We start from the raw sequence: 18,142 nt of genomic DNA, 5'->3' as shown, positions 1-18,142 counted from the left end.
TACTTAGACTGAAAGATCATAGACATTAAGAAAACTCAAGCAGAAAACTAAGTGGAAGAGAGAAACCAAAACATGATCAGAACCAATTCATAGACAAGAAGCTTCTGAGAGGCAACACATGGATAAATCTAGTGAGCTGCTCTACTGGCAGACATCACTGTACTTCACCTAGTAGGGAGCTTGTGATGGGACTTGCTGAAGGGATTCCTGGTCCTCATAGAAGGAATGGAGAAGTGTTTGCATGAAGCTGGGCCACAAGGAGAGTAGAGTCTCTTGTTTGCTGAGTTCAGGGTTTTCTAAGTGGACCTATCTCTATGGGACCCACCTTGGCAAAATCTGGCTATTTTAGCAGCCATACTAAAGTAAGTGTGGGTAGACAGAATGGGAAAACCTTGTTGAGGAGTGTCAGGAGACTTTTCTTGATCTCATAACTTCTCTTCCTTTGTCAATAGAAGGGCAAGCACCACTGTCTTCTAGTCAGTTAGCATGCCTCATAAACCAGTGTCTACAATGTCCAGCTTCTTAACTTCTGATGCAGCAAGTTAATGAAAAATTTAATAAGCACCTACTATGTGCCAGGCACTGTGCTGAGCATTGGGGATGCAAAGAAAGGCAAAAATGATTCCTTCTCTCAAGGAGTTCATTGAATAATGGAGAAGATAAATAGCAAACAATTATGTACTACATATCTGAATATATGATACAATATCATATGCTTAGAAGTTTATACTTTTGTCTAACCTATATCTGTCTTGCAGCAATTTGGATAGGGGATAGTCAAGTTATATGTGCTATAATATAATTGTTTTATATAATATATAATTATATATGTAACATATATATAATTATATATAAATATATATCATATATAAATATGACATGACTCTCAATTGTCCCTATATGATAAATTGGAGATAATCAGTAGAAGGAATGCACCACCATTAAGGAGAATCAGAAAAAACTTCTTGTAGACGATGGGATTTTAATTGGGACTTGAAGGAAGCCAGGGAAGCCAAGAGGCAAAGACAAGAAGGGAGAGCGTTTCAGGCATGAGGGACAGCCAGCCAGAGAAAATGCCCAGAGCTGAAGTGTCTTGTTCAAGAAACTGTCAGGAGGTCAGTGTCACTGGATCACAGAGACCACAGTGGAGAAAATCTTCTGTCATCTCCACTCCTCTTTCCCATTTGATCACAGTCCAGTCTCTTCATTTACTGATGAGAAAACCAGCCTAAGACTTGCCAAAAGTCATACAGCTTGTGGGTGGCAGAACTGGAACTAAAACCCAGGTTTTCTAACTTCTAGTTCATTGGGGACTTAGGGGAAAGCAGGGTTGTATAAGTATTTTAATGGTAAATTATTTTTGTATATAAGTATTTTATGAACATTTAAAAATGTACTTTATTTTTACACAACCCACATTTCCCACTGTTTCTACCTTCCCCCTCCCAAAAAACTATCTCATATGAGAAAAAGAAAAACAATTTAGCAAAACTAAGTAATATAATGTTGAACCATGTTCAAGATCATAAGCAACATTGCACATCCATAATGCTCTACCTCTGCAAGGAAGAGAGGGAGGTATGTTTTAATACCTCTTCTTGGCGGGGGGGACGGGCAAGTTTGGCTTTAATAATTTCAGTGTTCAGTTTCCATTGTTTTATTGCTTCCATTTACACCATTGTAATCACTGTGAATATTGTTTTCCTGGTTATCTTTACTTCATTTTGCATCAGTTTATATATGTCTTCCTGTGCTTCTCAGTATCCCTCGTATTCATTGTTTCTTATACTATAACCATATCCCATTATGTTCATGTACCACAGATGGTTTAGCCATTCCTCAGTCAATGGGCATCTGCTTTGTTTTTAGCTCTTTGTTACTACAAAAAGTGCTGCTGTAAATATTTTGATGTATGTGCCACTGATAGTGCAATTTGGCTTTTCTTATTATTATTGACCTATGTGTGGGGTATATGACTAGCAGCAGGCTCTCTGGACAAGGACATTTGAGTCTCTTTCTGCTCATAATTCTGAATAACTTTCCCATGTAATTGTGCTAAATTTGCAGTTTCACCAACAGTATGTATGCACCCTTGTCTGTGTGTATCTTTCTAACATTGATTATTCCCATATTTTGTCATTTCTGTCAGTTTTCTGGGAGTGAGGAGAACCAATATTGCTTTCATCTATAATCTGCAGGAAAGTAGAGTCTTTGTATTCATACGTGTTCACGGATTTGTATAACCCAATTCCTCTTAAGAGCTCAGTTACTCCCTTTTGGTCTTCTGACCCTTGTAAAGCAAAGAAAGGGAAGAAATCATTTATTAATCTCCTCTCATTCCTCAGCAACTACTAAATTTACATTGGGGGACACTGAGTCTTCCCCCTTCCCGATGATTTATCCAAGACTACACAGCCTTTTTGTATTTAAGCTAGGAAGTCCTTTTTGACTCATTTGCCTCATTTCAAGCAAAACCTTTTTTTTTTTTTTTTTTTGCTTAAGGTTCAAAAAGTAAGACACCTAATAGACTGGGGCGGGAGGGGGGGGAGATTCTACTTGCCCTGGGACTGACCACCTAAGAAATAGCACTTTATTTTTAACTTCAGAATTATTATCGATATCAGAATAATATCCTAGAAACATCTTAGAAATGATATTTATGTTCATTATAATATTCGAATTATATTTATTCTTACAGCATTTTCTATCCTAAATGTTCAGGGAACTTTATTTAACATTAGGTTTTATTTTGGTTTGGGTTTTCTTTTGGAGGGCAGGGTTGGGTGGAATCTGGATCTGTGATTTCACTAATGGAAGGAATTGTCAATGTGGAAACAACCTCCAGTGATATAGCTTGTCAACTCCTTCTGTAACTTACAGTCTTGGAGAGTTGCCTGGGCACCAGCTGGTTAAGTGTGGGTACTTGCACAGCTGGTATGTGTCAGGACTTGAACCCAGATTTTTTCTGACTCCCAGACCAACTCTCTAAACCCTGTGTCAGGCTTCCATCACAACAAAGTCCTGTAGGCAACAGAGACACAGAAATAGAAACACTTGAAGCTAATTGCTCGGTATGGGGGTAAGTGGGCAGTGGAGCTTTTCATTCCCAGGAAATGGAGTTTTCTTATATGTGCTAAGGGGAGGGAACTAAGTGGTGGTGTACCTCTCTCGGCACCTGTTGCTATCTTTTAAGTTTGAGGACTATATTAAAAGCATAAAAATTGTGCCTGGCTATGCACCTGCATTTCCCATTTGATCAATTGACTTTGGAATTATGGTTCCAACTGTCCTGCACACTCTAGCCCACTCTTCTGGGGGACAGATAGCACATTTTTGTGAAATAGACTATATATCCCTGGGATAAGGGGTACAGTCTGTGACCAGGAAATTGCACAAGTTCATTGGCCTGTATGAGAATGGAACCTCTGCCTTTATTATTACCAGGACCATGCTGTAATAAGCCAGATTTTTGTAGCTCTTATCTCAACACCTCATAGTATTCTTTATTACTCTTTGGAGCTTGCCTAGCCATCTCATTTGCTGCATTGGGAAAGATGATCTATTCTAAGAATACCAAGTGCCTTACTACTCGATCATTTTTATCCTAGTAAGTAAATGGCCAGTTAGTGGGGTCAAGAACTCATAAAAATTGGCTCTTGGCCTTTTTCCCACCTTTTGACCAATTCAACCTGGTTTCTATCAGGACCATTCAGCTCTTGATCTTGTGTTTTTGGAAGGAAAAAGAAGAGAGAGATTGATTTCTCCTTGGTTCAGCACTGCTGATGGATAGCAAGCTTCCAGAAGCAAAAACCTGTTAATGTTAGTAGTCACTGGAAAAGCTCTTGTATACTGCTAACTTTTGCAAATAGAAACTCCACTCAACAGGCAGTTATTAAGCACCTGTTATGTACATGTTGGGTACAGTGCTAGGTGCTGGGGATTCCAAGGTAGAAACAAAATAGTCAATGACCTCAATGTTACATTCTACTGGAGGGGGTACATGTCCTTAAATAGATAAATACAAAGTAATTTGGGAAGCGAGAAAGAAACTAACACCTGGGGAAATTGGTAAAGGCTACTTGTAGCAGGTGGCATCTGAATTGAGACCCTGAAAAAAGCTGGATTTATATGGTTCCTTTTTTCTGATGCTCTGGATTTATTCTGGGGAAGAAGAGTATTTGGAGACTGGCTTTGTGGTTGTGCCACGTTAGGACATTGTGCCAACCATCTTGTATGACTTTAGAACTAAACTGTACAAGGTCTTTTCCCCTCTCTGCCAGTTTTGGTTCTTGAGTTTGCTGTTCTGTGATCACTTAGGAAAAAAAATCTGATAAAGTTTGACTTAATGCTGATGGTGCTTAAAAAACAAACCAACAAAAAGGTTGAATAACTAACTCCATAGCAGGTATGAGGATAAGATCAAAAATCTTAGTTGTAAGGAGGACATCATATCATATACCAGAAAATTAGAACTACCATCATTTATAAAGATTTTCATAGTCTTTGCTAGTAAAAAAATATAAAGCAACTGATTGAATTTGGAACCTGGTGGGTTCCCTGTGTTTCATCACTTAGCTTTCTTTCTCTTTCTTAAAGAAACTATAGCTAAAAGCAGAAAAGAAAATGAAAAGATAATTATTTTTTAGATGTGAATTGAAATTTTAGTAACCTACAAAAGTTTCCTTTTAAGACTTTTCCAAGACTTTCTTTTCTCTAATTGAGGGGGATCAGGTTGATCTGCAAAGTTTCTCCTTCCACAAGAATTAAAATAGCTACGTATTTTACTTGAGATAGTGCTGTTTTGGGGGAATATATCAACGATTTTAAACTAAATCCAATAGTTAGATTAATAGAGAAAATACCTCTATAGAGTGTCAAGGTAAGGGAAATGAATCTACTAAAAACCTGCAGCTTTGTTATGAGCAGATGTATAGAGTGTGTCTGCCATGTCTAGACACTATAATGTTAGAAAAAAGTGCACTTTTGTGTCTAATTTTTAATCTAAGATCATTTGTTAATTTAGAAAAAAAATTACATTTAGTTATTTTGATTTCTTTGGTTTGGTGAATTTTGATTGAGGCAAACAAATATTTTGTTTAAAAAAATTCTTGCAGGAGGGGGTGTGTGTGTGTGTGTGTGTGTGTGTGTGTGTGTCTCTCTGTGTGTGTGTCTCTCTGTGTGTGTGTCTGTGTGTGTGTGTGTGTGTGTCTGTGTGTGTGTCTCTGTCTGTGTGTGTCTGTGTGTGTCTGTGTGTGTCTGTGTGTCTGTGTGTGTGTGTGTGTGTGTGTGTGTGTGTGTAGGGGGTGGCCCTTGCCCCTGGTTTGTTGAATATATAATAATGGTCATAATTGACTATTGCTGCCTTCATGACTGAGAGGCATGTCTTGTCTGCCAGCTCTGGTTTGTATATGACTAGGATCTTGCGTCTCTCTCGTCCAGATGCAGAAATAAACCCAGAGACAAATGTAGAGTTTAGATGGCCTGATTCTCCTGTCTGGTCTTGGGCTTTTCATCTGTCAAAGCTTTCATCATGAAGAGTGATCCAGTCTTCTTTGTTTTAACTATTTCCATCTCCAGAGAGGTTGGACTAGACATCAGGGGTCCAGGGTAAAGGTGAGACCTGGCCCTTGATTTCAAGTAATTTTCATTGTGTAACATAAGGTAGGTAGGCATATGAGAAAGCTGATGAATAATTATACTAGCAGGAGTTACTCTTGTAATTTAGAACTTTTGCTTTGAATAACAACACCTTCCCTGCACCCCCACTGCCCTTTATAATGAGAGGACAAGGCAACTTTATAATATGATGTTTAAAGATTCTGCCAAGAGGATCAGCACCAGCTTTGTAGCTGCATCAGCGACTGAAATTACTGCCTTTGCCAATCCTAGATACCTTGCGTTTGCATCTAATGGCTACTCACTCTTTATTTTCTCTTATTTTCTTTTTTATCATTAGCAATTATGTTGCCTGAAACTGGATGATACTTTAGAGATAAGAGCCAGGTCCCCTTGTTTTATTTTCAATTTTATTGATACCTTGGTTCAGAGGCGGGGAACCTATGGCCTTGAGGCCATATGTGACCCTCTAGGTGCTTGGGTGCAGTCTTTTGATTGAGTCCAAGTTTTACAGAACAAATCCTCTTATTAAGGGGATTTGTTCTGTGAAGTTTGGATTCAGTCAAAGGGCCGCACTTGAGGATCTGGAGGGCCACATGTGGCCTCAAGGCCTCTGGCTCCCTCCCCCTGCTGGATGAAGCAAAAACAGTTTTTTGTAGGGATCATATATGACATTCATAATCTTCCACCTTTGATGAGAAAAGGGAATTGTTCAACTGTTCTCTGGAACCAGTACTGGACGTTGCCTCAAATATGTGTTCAGCTGTGGTTTTGTTTTCATTCTTATTATTATGGTTATACGGATTGTTCTCCTATTTCTGCTTTCTCTGTTCTTCATAAGCCAATAAAGGAGTTCCCATATTTCTTTGTACACATATTTTCATTTCTTATGATTCAACAGTATTCCATTACAATCACATACCACAATTTATGCAGCCATTCCTTAATTGATGGATAACCAATTTGTTTCCAATTATTTGCTACAATGACAAGTGTTATGAATAGTTTGGTGTATACAAGCCATATCATAGACCTTGCAGTTTATATCAGGTAGTAAGATTTCTCGGTCAAAGGGTATAAATAGTTGATAACTTTGGTAGCATCCTTCTCCATTGATTTCCAGAATGGCAGGACCAAGTTTTAGTACTCCACCAACAAACAGTGCACTAATATGCCTGTCTTCCCTTAGCATTAGTGGATAGGGTGTTGGACTTCAAGTCAGGAGGACTTGAGTTCAAATCTTGTCTCAGATACTGACTAGCTGTATGAATTTGGGCCAGTCACTTGACTTCTCTCAGGCTCAGTTTCCTCATCTATAAAACTGGGATAATAACAGCACCTACCTGCCTTACAAAGTTTTTGTGAGGATAAAATCAGTTATTTGTAAAGCTCTACGCAAATGCTGCCAAAAAGTAGAAGTGAGCTAGAAAGCATTCCAGGCATGGAGGCAGCCTGTACAAAGTCAAGGAGGTAGGAAGGGGGGCAAGTAGTTCATTGTGATTGGTACACAGAGTTCAAGGGGAGAAATAGAGTGAAATGAGTCTGGAAAGATAAGTTGGGGTAAGATTATAAAGGACTTACTTACAATGGCAAGCCAGAGGGGTTTTCATTTTATCCTAGAATCAACAGGAAGTTTCTTGACTGGAGAAGGACATAATCAGACCTATGTTTAGGCAGTTCAGTTTGGCAGTCGTTTAGTGATGGGTTGGAAAAGGGAGACACTGGGAGGAGGGAGATCAGTGGGAAGACTATTGGCCAGAGACAATCAAAGAAGGCCTGAACTGGGTGTTAGTATAGGTGTAAAGAAAAAGGAATAGATTTAAGAGAGTTGTGAAATAGGCTCGATAAGACAAGGTATATTAGGGAGTCTCTCTTGGTCATCCTCCTTCCATTGCTTCTCAATCTCCTTTGCTGGGTCTTCATCCAGGTCATGCCTGCTAACTACAAGTGTTCCCCCAGAGTTCTGTCCTGGATCCTCTTCTCTTCTCCTGTACTGTTTTACTTGGTGCTCTATCTCATCAGCTTCTATGGATTCGATTATTATTTTAGGTGGATGATTCTAAGATCTCTTTGTCCAGTGCTAGCTGACCCAAATTCAAATTCAGCCTCAGATGCTAATTAGCTATGTGACCCTGGGCAAGTCAGCTGACCTCTGCTTCAGTTTCCTCATCTGTAAAATAAGGATAATAATAGCACCTACCTCCCAGTGTCAAAAAAAAATTTAAGCATAACATGAGACAATATTTGTAAAGCACTTTGCAAATCTTAGAGTGCTGTATGAACATTAGTTATATGAAATTTTTTTTTTAAAAAAGAAACCACTCCATGGGAATTGGAATTACTTTCTTTTTTCTCAAAGAAAATTGGAAGGGTGAGGTACTCCATAAAAAGCTAATCCCTCTCTCCCAACTACCCGTGTTTCTGGGGTTTTTGTTTTGTTTTGTTTTTTTTCTCTGTGTTTTCACATCTCTAAGCCAAAGGTGCTTGTTTCCTTCTCTTAGGCCCAAGTGTCTGGCATTAAGATCTCTTAATAGTTTCCCTTTGGGTACTGTACTTATGAAATTTCTTCACCCTATCCCCGTGGACTGGCATATCTAGCTCTAGCCTTCTCAAAGGTTCTTTTCCCCTCTGTCCTGATCTTTCTTTTTTTTCCTCTTATAAATGTTTTATTGGTACTTTCATTTTCCAGTGGTTTCCCTACTAGATTCCTCCCTGGTGCCAAAAAAATCCAGGACTCTCTTTAAAGCCAATATAGGAAGAAAGGCTAGATATTAGTCTTGATACAGAGGAGCCCTGTGTCCTCACAGGCATCTTGTCTGATAGGTCCCAGTCCTTGCCTGGGAACCAAGAACTCCTACTTTCCTGGTCTACCTCTGCCCTGGTTGTCTTTGGTTGTCTTCATTCTCTCACTCACTCTATCCCCTATTACCCTTCTTTCCCCACCCCTTCCCAGTCCACCCTTATTTCCAGGCTTGATGAATATTTCCTTTCCTTTGCTCAACCTAAGGAAGACAATCTTCTTCCCTGTGCACAGTTGGGTTCAATGAATATTTGTTGATGACTTGATCCCTCCCAGTTCTTAACCAAATTTGAGAATGGTCATTTCTTTCCTAGCATTTCCCCAGCGAATTCTTTTTTTCCCCCTTTTTAGAATTCTGAGCTTCAATGCCAAAGAAGAGCCTTTTCATATACAATAGATCACAAAAAGTAGATTCTTTTTAGAAAAAAATTTATTCACTTTGAACTTAAATACAAAAAGACAAAAAAGAAAAAATATTTCCACATACACAGCAAAAAGATGATTCAATAAAAAAGCATGAATTTCCATTTCACACCATTGACTTCTTTTTGAAAAACTAAGTAATAAATACTACACATTTTTTTCAACATTACCCTGCTTTTCTGTGCTTCCAAGTTTCCTGTTGTTTGCTATGTACTTTTTTCTTTCTCCCTCCTCACCCTGCTCTAGAGAAGGTTATCATTAGACATCAATATGTATGTATATGTAGATATATATGTGTGTATATGTATATATACATATGTGTGTATATATACATATGCATATATATGTAAAACCATACTATATATACTTTTCTTTATCGGTTCTTTCTTATAGCATCTTCCTTCATAGGTCCTTTGTAGTTGATTTGAATATTTATATTACTCAAAATTACTTAGTCCTTAAAAAGTAGATTCTATAAAATAAGTATATGATAAATTATACACATTCCTTCCAAAACGGTCCTACTCATCTGTTCTGCTTTCTTGTGTGTTAAAAAAAGTTTCAGTGGCCATCTTTTTTTTTTTTTGACATCACTATTTCTAAATTTCCTTCCCCTTAGCACCTCCTCAAGTAAATAATTAAGAAAAAGAGGAGGGAACCCTTGCAATAAATAAGCATGATCCATCAAAACAAATTTACACAACAGCCTTGTCCAAAAATAGGTGTCTCTTTCTGCACCTTGAGTCCTTTACCTCTATGTCAGGAGGTGAGTGGCATGCTTCAGTATAGGTCTTTTTAGAGACATGGTTGGTCACTCCATCGATCAGAGTCCACAGCTTATCCTAAAAGCTCTTTCAGTTTGCCCTCCCCACTCTCCCCCAAACCAGCATCCCCTTGGGACATCTAGTTACTTTCTCAATTTCGCCACAACTCCAGCCAGACACACTAAGCATTGTGGCCCCTGACTGCACAGAAGCAACATCAGACACTCTGGGGAGAGGGACAAAGGGCCTTGTGTGTGACTGTGGGTTACGGGGAGAGGCAGGCGCCATGGGGCAGGGAGCTATTCTCTTTCAAGTTTCCTTTTGGGATTTGCTTCTCACCTTCCCAAATTCTCTTTGACTCCTCATGAAGTTCAAATGGTTGCCCTTCAGCGACTTTTCCTAAGATCTCCATCCTTTACATTCTTCTCAGACTCTGTAGGGGTTTCTACCACTAGCTAGCCTGGAAGCCAGGATCTGCCTATCTTGGTTATAGAGGAAAGCCTGGGGACAGTCTGCAAGAGAGCTTCCCAGAACCGACCCTCCACATTGGTCCTGTTGAGGAAGGAACTGCTGGCACACAATTTGTGGGGTCCTAGGGTACCAAAAGAACAAGGCAGCAGTAACTGGGAGGTATGCACACCAATATGTTGTCCTTCCACCTTAGGCCCTGCTCCATTTTGCTTTTCTCTACCTGCAATCAAAAATCTAGGTAGCTGACAATGTGAGGATTCAATTGGTGAAAAGAAATGAAGTACAGGTATAAACGACCGACAAACAGACTTTATCTTCTGAGGAAAGAATGGACTTGCAGTAAGGGAGAAGGTATTTGGAAATCTTCTACCTATGTTTCTGATTTATTTTTCTCCATGTCTTCACATTTCTAAGCCCAGGGTACTTGTCCCTGTCCCTTGGGCTTAAGTGTCAAAATAGTGAGGTGTTCTGCAGGCACAGGATTTTTAGCCTTTTTTGTGTCATGGACCTATTTGGGAGTCTAGTGAAGCCTATGGACCCCTTCTCAGAATGACGCTATTAAATTAATAAAATAAAAGACATTCAATTACAAAGGAAACCAATTATATCAAAAATAAAGTAAGTATATTGATAAAAATATTTTTTAAAAATAAATGAAGAAAGACACCATCTGTGTCCAGAGAAAGAACTGATAAATAGAAGTATGTATAAAATGGTTTTACATATATACACCTATTTGTGTCTAATGGTAGCCATCTGTTGGGAGAATAAAAAGAATTTACATGATAATTTTGTTGTATATTTGAAAGGGATAGAATGTTGTACATGGTAGATTTGCAGTTTCATGTACAATCATCTTTTTTATTGTATTATGTTATGGAAATGCTTCCTTTATTCCATAAATTAAAAACATTTTTAAAAGTAAGTTAATGGACTTGAGGTTAAGAACTGGATTCTAGGACTAAAGCCAGGCTTCCCCTTGCCCACCAGCCCAAATAAAAAGGATAAAATACTTGGAATTAGCATTGTTTAGCAACATAAAGTTACACACCACTTACATGGATTCTCACAGCTGCAATGAAAAAAAGCTAAAACTTGAGTAGTTTTCCCTCCTCACATTCCAGCTGGTCAGACACACTGAAGCCCAGAGACTTGATCCAGGTCACTAGGCCAGTCAGTGGCGAAGCTTGGGATTAAGAATTTTCAGTCCAGTACTCTATCCTGTCCTGTTCTCCTCTCAAGGAAACTCCCAATTGGTGTCACTCAAAAGAAAATCTTCTGAGTAAAAGCATCTCCCCACCTTTGCTTGTGACTCTGCACCTCTTGGGATTCAATTAAAACCCCTGATGGAGGATAGTGTGGGTTGGTACCATAATAGAAAGAAAATCTTAAAAAAAGCATCTAAAGATATAGAGGGTTTCCTGAATGCCAGAAGCTCTTGGTCCTGGTCCTTGTATGGGGGACGCCATATAAGGCAGTTGGACTTTGCCTGCCGGGGTTTGGGTTTAGCTACCAGCTGGGGTAATCCATGAGATATTAACTAGAGGTAGTCTCACATATGAGTTAGTATAACTGCACAGACTCAAGGGACACCATTTCAGTGATGTCAATAATTTACATATTCTTATTGGTTTTAAGTAAGTACTCTAGGAGCACAGGGGAGAGAGAGGTCACTGTGTGCTGGAATGGTTAGAGAAGCCTTGCTGGGGATGTAGAGCTTAAGATGGACTTACTACATAAGGTGTGGTCAGGTAGAGGGGATTTTCTGGCAGAGGAAATGACCATAAGCTAAGACAACAAATGATGGGAGATAAAAGAGCCTACTTGCTCCTCCTTTCTCTGCTCATCCTCTCTCTAAAGTAATTCTGTACCTAGAAATACTATCCTTCCTCCCTCCCCCCCTAATCTTTATCCCTCCTCTTCCCACAAGGCAATGGGGTTTTTAACTGTCTCTCCCTCTGACCCTACCAGATAGTGGGCTCATTAGCACAAGCTTCTTGCAACCACATTTTAATTAAGGTCCTGACTCCATCTGTCAAACAGAAGCTGTTGAGTGATAACTAAGTATTGACCATCTCCCTGCTGGGACTAATTTATTTATCTTGCTGTTAGATCTTTACTGTTTGTAGCAATGGGAAATGCAGGATGTGCAGCTTTCAGGAAGGTTTAAAGGAGTCATCTAGAGAGACAGTCAGTGGGATCTCTGTTACTACTCCTCTGCAGAGGTGTGAAGCATGTTGGGAGAAAGGGCAGGGCCTTGACCCCTCAGCCCAGAGGTGTCTGTGGCGTCAGCATGTGATGAATGTGAATGGAAATATGGGGAATTTGACTGGTATAATGGGAGCATGAGATGTACAGAAATATTGGGGTCACTTGTGTCCATCAACAAGAATTTATTAAGTGTGGCTTTAATGCCAGGCACCATGCTAAACACTGATGATGATAGAAAGACCCAAAGCAATGTTCCCTCTCTCAAGGAGACACTTTATAATGAGGGAGATAACACATCAATAGCTAGGTACATTCAACACACACGCATGTGCATATACACACACACACATACATACATGAGTATATGGAAAGCCATTGAAAAAGGAGGCATTTACATCTCAGGAGTCCAGTAAAGCCTCTTGCAGGGGAACTATAGGTTGAGTCTTTTTTTAAATTTAATTTTTTTGTTACATTTTAAGTTCTACTCGGTTTTCCTCCATCCCTTCCCACTCTGCACAAGAGAAGGCCACCACTGACAGATTTATAAATACGTGTAAAACTGTATTAGGTGTGATTCTATTTGTCAGTTCTTTTCTGGAGGTAGAGAGCATCTTCCTTCCTTCATAGGTGCTTTGTAATTGTTTTATGTATTTATAACATTCACATTTAATATTAATATTTAAGTATTTATAATATAATAACACATAAATGTAATATGTTTATAATATAATTGTAAGTATTTATAACATTGGTTGTTCACACGTATTATTTAACAATATTGCTGTTACTGTGTACAACATTCTCGTGGTTCTGCTCATTGTATTTTTCATTATTTCATGCCAGTCTTTCCACGGTTTTCTAAAAATCAACCAGCTCCTCATTTCTTACAGACAGTACTATTCCATCACAATCACATACCACAACTTGTTTAGTCATTCTGAAATTGATTGGGCTCAATCTTGAAGGAAGACCAGGAAACTAAAAAGCAGAAGTGAGGAGGAAGGGCATTCCAGGCATGGGGAACAGCTTGTGCAAAGGTATGGAGATAGGGATAAGGGTTATATTTGAGGAACTACAAGTAGACCAGTGTCACTAGACCATAGAGAAGGAGGGGGAATAAATCTGTAAGACTGGAAAGTAGGAAGAAGCCAGGTTATAAAGAGTTTTAATGACCAAACAAAAGAGTTTAAATTTGATCCTGGAGGTAATAGGGAGCCACTGGAGTTCAGTGAGCAGAAAGGGTGATATGGTCAACCCTCCTTTAGAAAAATCACTTTGGTAGCTGAGTAGAGGATGAATTGGAATAGGGAGAGAATTGAGGTAAGGAGACTAATCAGGAGACCCAGGTGATAGCCCAGGTGAGAGGTGACATGGGCTCAAACTAGGCTTGTGTCTGTGAATGGAGAGAGAGGGACATATGTGAGTGTTGTGAAATTAAAAACAACAAGATTTGGGAACAGATTGGATATGTGGAGTGAGTGACAGTGAGACAAGCCTTGAGTGGTTGGGAAGCTGATGGTCCCAGTAACAGGGAAGTTCAGAGGGAGACTTTGGAGGAAAAATAATGAATTCTCTTTGGGACATATTGAGTTGGAGACACTTATGGGACATCTCTTTCAAGATGTGCAGGAAGAAGCTGGAGAGCTCTAGTTACCAGGTGCCTCTGTAGTAAACGATGATAAAGTTTTGATTCCTTGGAGAATTTCCCTATAACATTGTGTATTACATTATAGGATTTGGTATGAAGTGGATATCTCTTGCCTAATTAATATCTAATACTAGATTAGCTACTAAAAGGTACTAACCAAAACCTTCTCCTTAAGCACTCCCATATGGGGCCTACAGTACTATCCAACCCACCTTAAAGGCTAAAACAAGGTTTCCCCCTGAGACTAATCCTTAGGCAATCTCTTTCTTGAGAAACTCTGAGGGTCTCCCCCTCCCAGACTGATTCTTTTGTGAAGGCAAACTAGGGCCATCTTTTGCTTCCATTCTTACCTAGCCTTCAATTACTGAATGGGTGTTGCCTCAGACCAGACCTGGGAAAGACCTTAGCTTTAAAAGGCCAGACTGTGTCGAAGGCCATCCCTAGTCATCTTGACCTATGTTTTGTTATTGGACTCTGATGATTGTGGAGGAAAGAGCGGGGCTGATGACTTTGCATGGCCCTGCCTCACTCAGATCCGATTCACTTAGAAGTCAAGACATTACCCCCCTGATGTCAATAATTTTCTTTGAGAATGAAAGATCACCACCACCAACAGCAACAAGTAATCTTAGACACTTTCCTCCCCCTTGAAAGACTCCCTAGACGTAAGAACCACCAATTCAGGGCCCCATTTTTATTTCCTCCCTCAAATTCTGACAAGATGCAGTTTTATCTGCCATACCTATAATTAAATATTTCTAACTGAAAACTTACTTCTGATGAAAGCCCCATTAAACAATGTATTTGCTGGATGTAGAATTTGAGTTACTTTCTGGCATTCTTGGTCAGCAAGTAATTCCACAGAAATACGGTCTCATGATGCCTTAAAACAATCATTTTAACCCTCACTCAGCAACCTGAGTGCTTTGTAGAAAGTTAAGCAAACTGTGTCTACTGCAGGGATGGGAAAACAGAGGAAAAGAAAGCTTGCAGCCCTTGCATATTGTTACATACAAAGCCAGTGGCATAGCTGGACCAAGAATCTCTTACTGGTTCTGAACCAAAGTCTTGACATCAATCTCCCAGGGAGCTGAAAAGGAAGAGTTCAGGACCTGGGGGTGTCGTGCACTGCCAGGTGGTACATCCCAGGGACCTCTGTCTCAAGTTCTGGTTCTTTTTGGAACTGCTTTCTCTTTTGACCTTATTAATTTCCCATACCTCTCTGGTCCTCCTACCATTCCTTTTTTCCTTAACCGTCTTTGTCTTGCCCACTCCAAAATTTTATCCTGTTAACCAATCAGTTGACCAGGATGCAATTGGAACTTACTCTGCACAAAGCTTTGTTGGGGAGACAGAATACCTCAACTCGTAGTCAGGAAGATTGGATACATACAACTCACCATAAACAATAACAATAGTAAATAAATAACATAGTATAATAAATATAGAAATATAAATAATGATGATGATGATAGGATTTATATAGTACCTACTATTATCCTTCTCTTAGCTACCAGTCTCCCCCTGCTCCAAATCCATTCTCCACTCTGTCAAGGTAATTTTTCTAACAAGTAGGTCTGCTCACGTCCCCTCCCCACCCCTCTACCTTGTTCAGTGACCTCAGTGATGCCCTCCTACTTCTAGGATCAGAAATAGTCTTCTGTTTGGCATTTAAGGCTCCTCATAACCCAGCCCCTTGCTCCTTTCCAGTTTTCTTAAACCTCATCCCCATCTACCATTCTGAAGTCTAGCTATTCTGGCTTTCTTGAATGGAACCCTCCATTTCTTATCTCCATTCTGGCTATTTCCATACTGTTCTGCCCCATCACTTCTACTCTTGGTTTCCATGCCTTCTTTAAACACTCACCTCAAAGCTCACTTCCCACAGGAGGGCTTTCTGGTCCCCTAGCTGCTAATGCTTCCCTTTTGGGATTACTTTGTAGCTTCTCTCTCTCTCTCTCTCTCTCTCTCTCTCTCTCTCTCTCTCTCTCTCTCTCTCTCTCTCTCCCTCTCTCCCTCTCTCCCTCTCTCTCTCTTTCTGTCTGTCTCTCTTTCTGTATGTCTCTGTCTCTTTCTCTGTCTCTCTCTCTGACTCTCTTTATGTCTGTCTTTCTCTGTCTCTGTCTCTCTTTTTCTCTTTATGCCTCTCTCTCTCTTTCTCTTTCTGTCTCTCTGTCTCTTTCTTCTGCATCTCTCTCTTGCATCTACATGGTATATATCTGAAATATGTCTACTAATTTACATGCTGACTCCCCCCATTAGAATATATGCTCCATGAGGGAAGAGGTTGTGGGTTTTTCTGTTTCTTTGCCTTTCTTTATATTCCAAGCACTTGGCACATGCCTAGCAGGTACAAACACTTAAAACATGCCTGTTGACTAACTCTTAAGTGTTACCTTGCACATGAATCCTTTCCTGACTCCTCCTCAGCTGCTAATGCTTCTCCCCTCTTTCTCTTTTCTTTATTTTAAACTTCTGTACATATCATCTCTCCCAATAACATAGAAGCTCCTTTGGGGTAGGGGCTATTATCATACTTCTGTCTTTCTATCCCCAGGGCCTACCATAGTAATGAATGCTCAATAAATGCTGGCTGATTGAATGGTCTCCAAGGAAGATGTTTGGGAAGAAATGGGACTTGATCTGTCTTAAGACACTTTTAGCTTTTGAAAAGGCAGAGGGGCTGGGGAAGGGTATTTCAGGCAGGGAAATGGAAGGGCCAAAGCTTCTGAGGTGGAAAAGGACAGGGTGGCTTGGGGATGGTGAGTTCTTCTCCTAGAAAATGTCCTAGAGATCTAGGGGATGTATTCATTTCGGGTAGGGAGTTTGGAATAGTGAGCTTTGCTCCTTCTTCAGTAGTTTTGGCTATAATCCAAATGTGTCTCTATTTTCTACTGCCCTAATCCACCCCCTCTTTCTCTCCTCACAGTGTGATCAGTACAAGAAGGGGATCATTTCTGGTTCTGCCTGTTCCAATCTGTGTGATGAGCACACCCTGGTGTTCCAGCAATGTCTCTCCCCATCTCCCACGAAGCAGGTAAGGCAAGATAGGGCCAGGAGAGCTCAGGGCAAAGCTGTCTACAAAAAGAAGTTAGCTGGGGATTGCAGACTTTTCAGACAGGGAAAAGATAGATGCCTAAGGCACAAAAAAGTCCTCAGTCCCTAACAGATGGGGGTGGTGATGGAAGCCTATGTCAGAACTTGAAAGGATTTCCTTGGCTTTTTGCCTTCAGTTTCTTGGGATGACTAAAGTTAATGGGGATGAATGTTGAAAGTCACTGACTCAGTCTCCATGTGGTTGTACTCCCAATCTCAGAAACAGACTAAGCCCCATACTCAGATATAGGCTGAGTCCTGACCTTGGCCACAAACTAATCCCTAGCTTCATCCCCATGGATTCTTACCTCTCACCACAGACTTACCTTACATAATTTGTCCTCTACCACTGACCAAAAGTAGGGTCCTGATTAGAGACCATATAGCTGACTGCCAAAAGGAACTCAAAGCCCATGTCATACTTGTCTGATGCTGGGTCAAGAGCCTCATTATACTGTAGCAAGGATACCCAACTAATCTCAGACTGCTGTTCCAAGAATGAGTCCTGATCCTTGTGGGCTTGGAGACCTAATGCTTTGCCCTGGGGATTGCCTCTCACTGTCTTGATTTTCCTTACTAGATGCTAGCAAGAGAAAGGAAGGCTGCAGAAGGAGGTTCTTGGGGACTGAAAGGTTTAATCTCTGTATAGATCATATATCCTTACTCAGAGGGAAGAAAAATCAGGAGAATCTGTGTTCCTGATGGGCCCTGCTATCCATTAATAGTCCTCCTTATTACTCATCATTCAGCTCTGGGGTTGGAAGTTATTTGGAATATATCCAGTGATTCTCATAGGTGCTTTTTCTCAAGGTCTGCTTTGGTGGGTGTGAAGGGAGAAAACTTTCCTACCTGGAGGGTTCCTCAACTCTTTTTTTTTTTTTTCTTTTTGGTATCAGGTGTACAGTGGGGTTTGGAAGGGGAAAGCAGTGATCATCAAATGTAGCATCACAGAGGCCTTGAAAGCTGAGAACAATCCTGACACAGCCCCCCGAAGAGAACTGGTTCTGTTTGATAAGCCAACAAGAGGCACTTCAATGGACGAATTCAGGGAGATGCTTCTGAATTTTCTCAAAGTTAGTAGGTTTACTGGGGCTGAAGATCTGTCTTTTGCTT

The 18,142-nt window shown here is 40.1% G+C and overlaps 1 protein-coding gene across 1 annotated transcript in view; it reads left to right on the top strand.

Annotated features, from left to right (window-relative positions):
• Positions 1 to 18,142, top strand: part of DIPK1B (divergent protein kinase domain 1B) — a 41,965-nt gene that overhangs the window by 19,440 nt on the left and 4,383 nt on the right. The window contains exons 3-4 of the mRNA XM_072632917.1: positions 16,863 to 16,970; positions 17,926 to 18,102. Of these exons, the coding sequence (XP_072489018.1) occupies positions 16,863 to 16,970; positions 17,926 to 18,102 (285 nt within the window). The remainder of the gene's footprint in view (positions 1 to 16,862; positions 16,971 to 17,925; positions 18,103 to 18,142) is intronic.

This window comes from Notamacropus eugenii, chromosome 1, assembly GCF_028372415.1.
Source record: "Notamacropus eugenii isolate mMacEug1 chromosome 1, mMacEug1.pri_v2, whole genome shotgun sequence".
Taxonomy (NCBI): Eukaryota; Metazoa; Chordata; class Mammalia; order Diprotodontia; family Macropodidae; genus Notamacropus; species Notamacropus eugenii.
The sequence above is the reverse complement of the archived record's forward strand: the minus strand, read 5'-3'. Positions and strand labels throughout refer to the sequence as shown.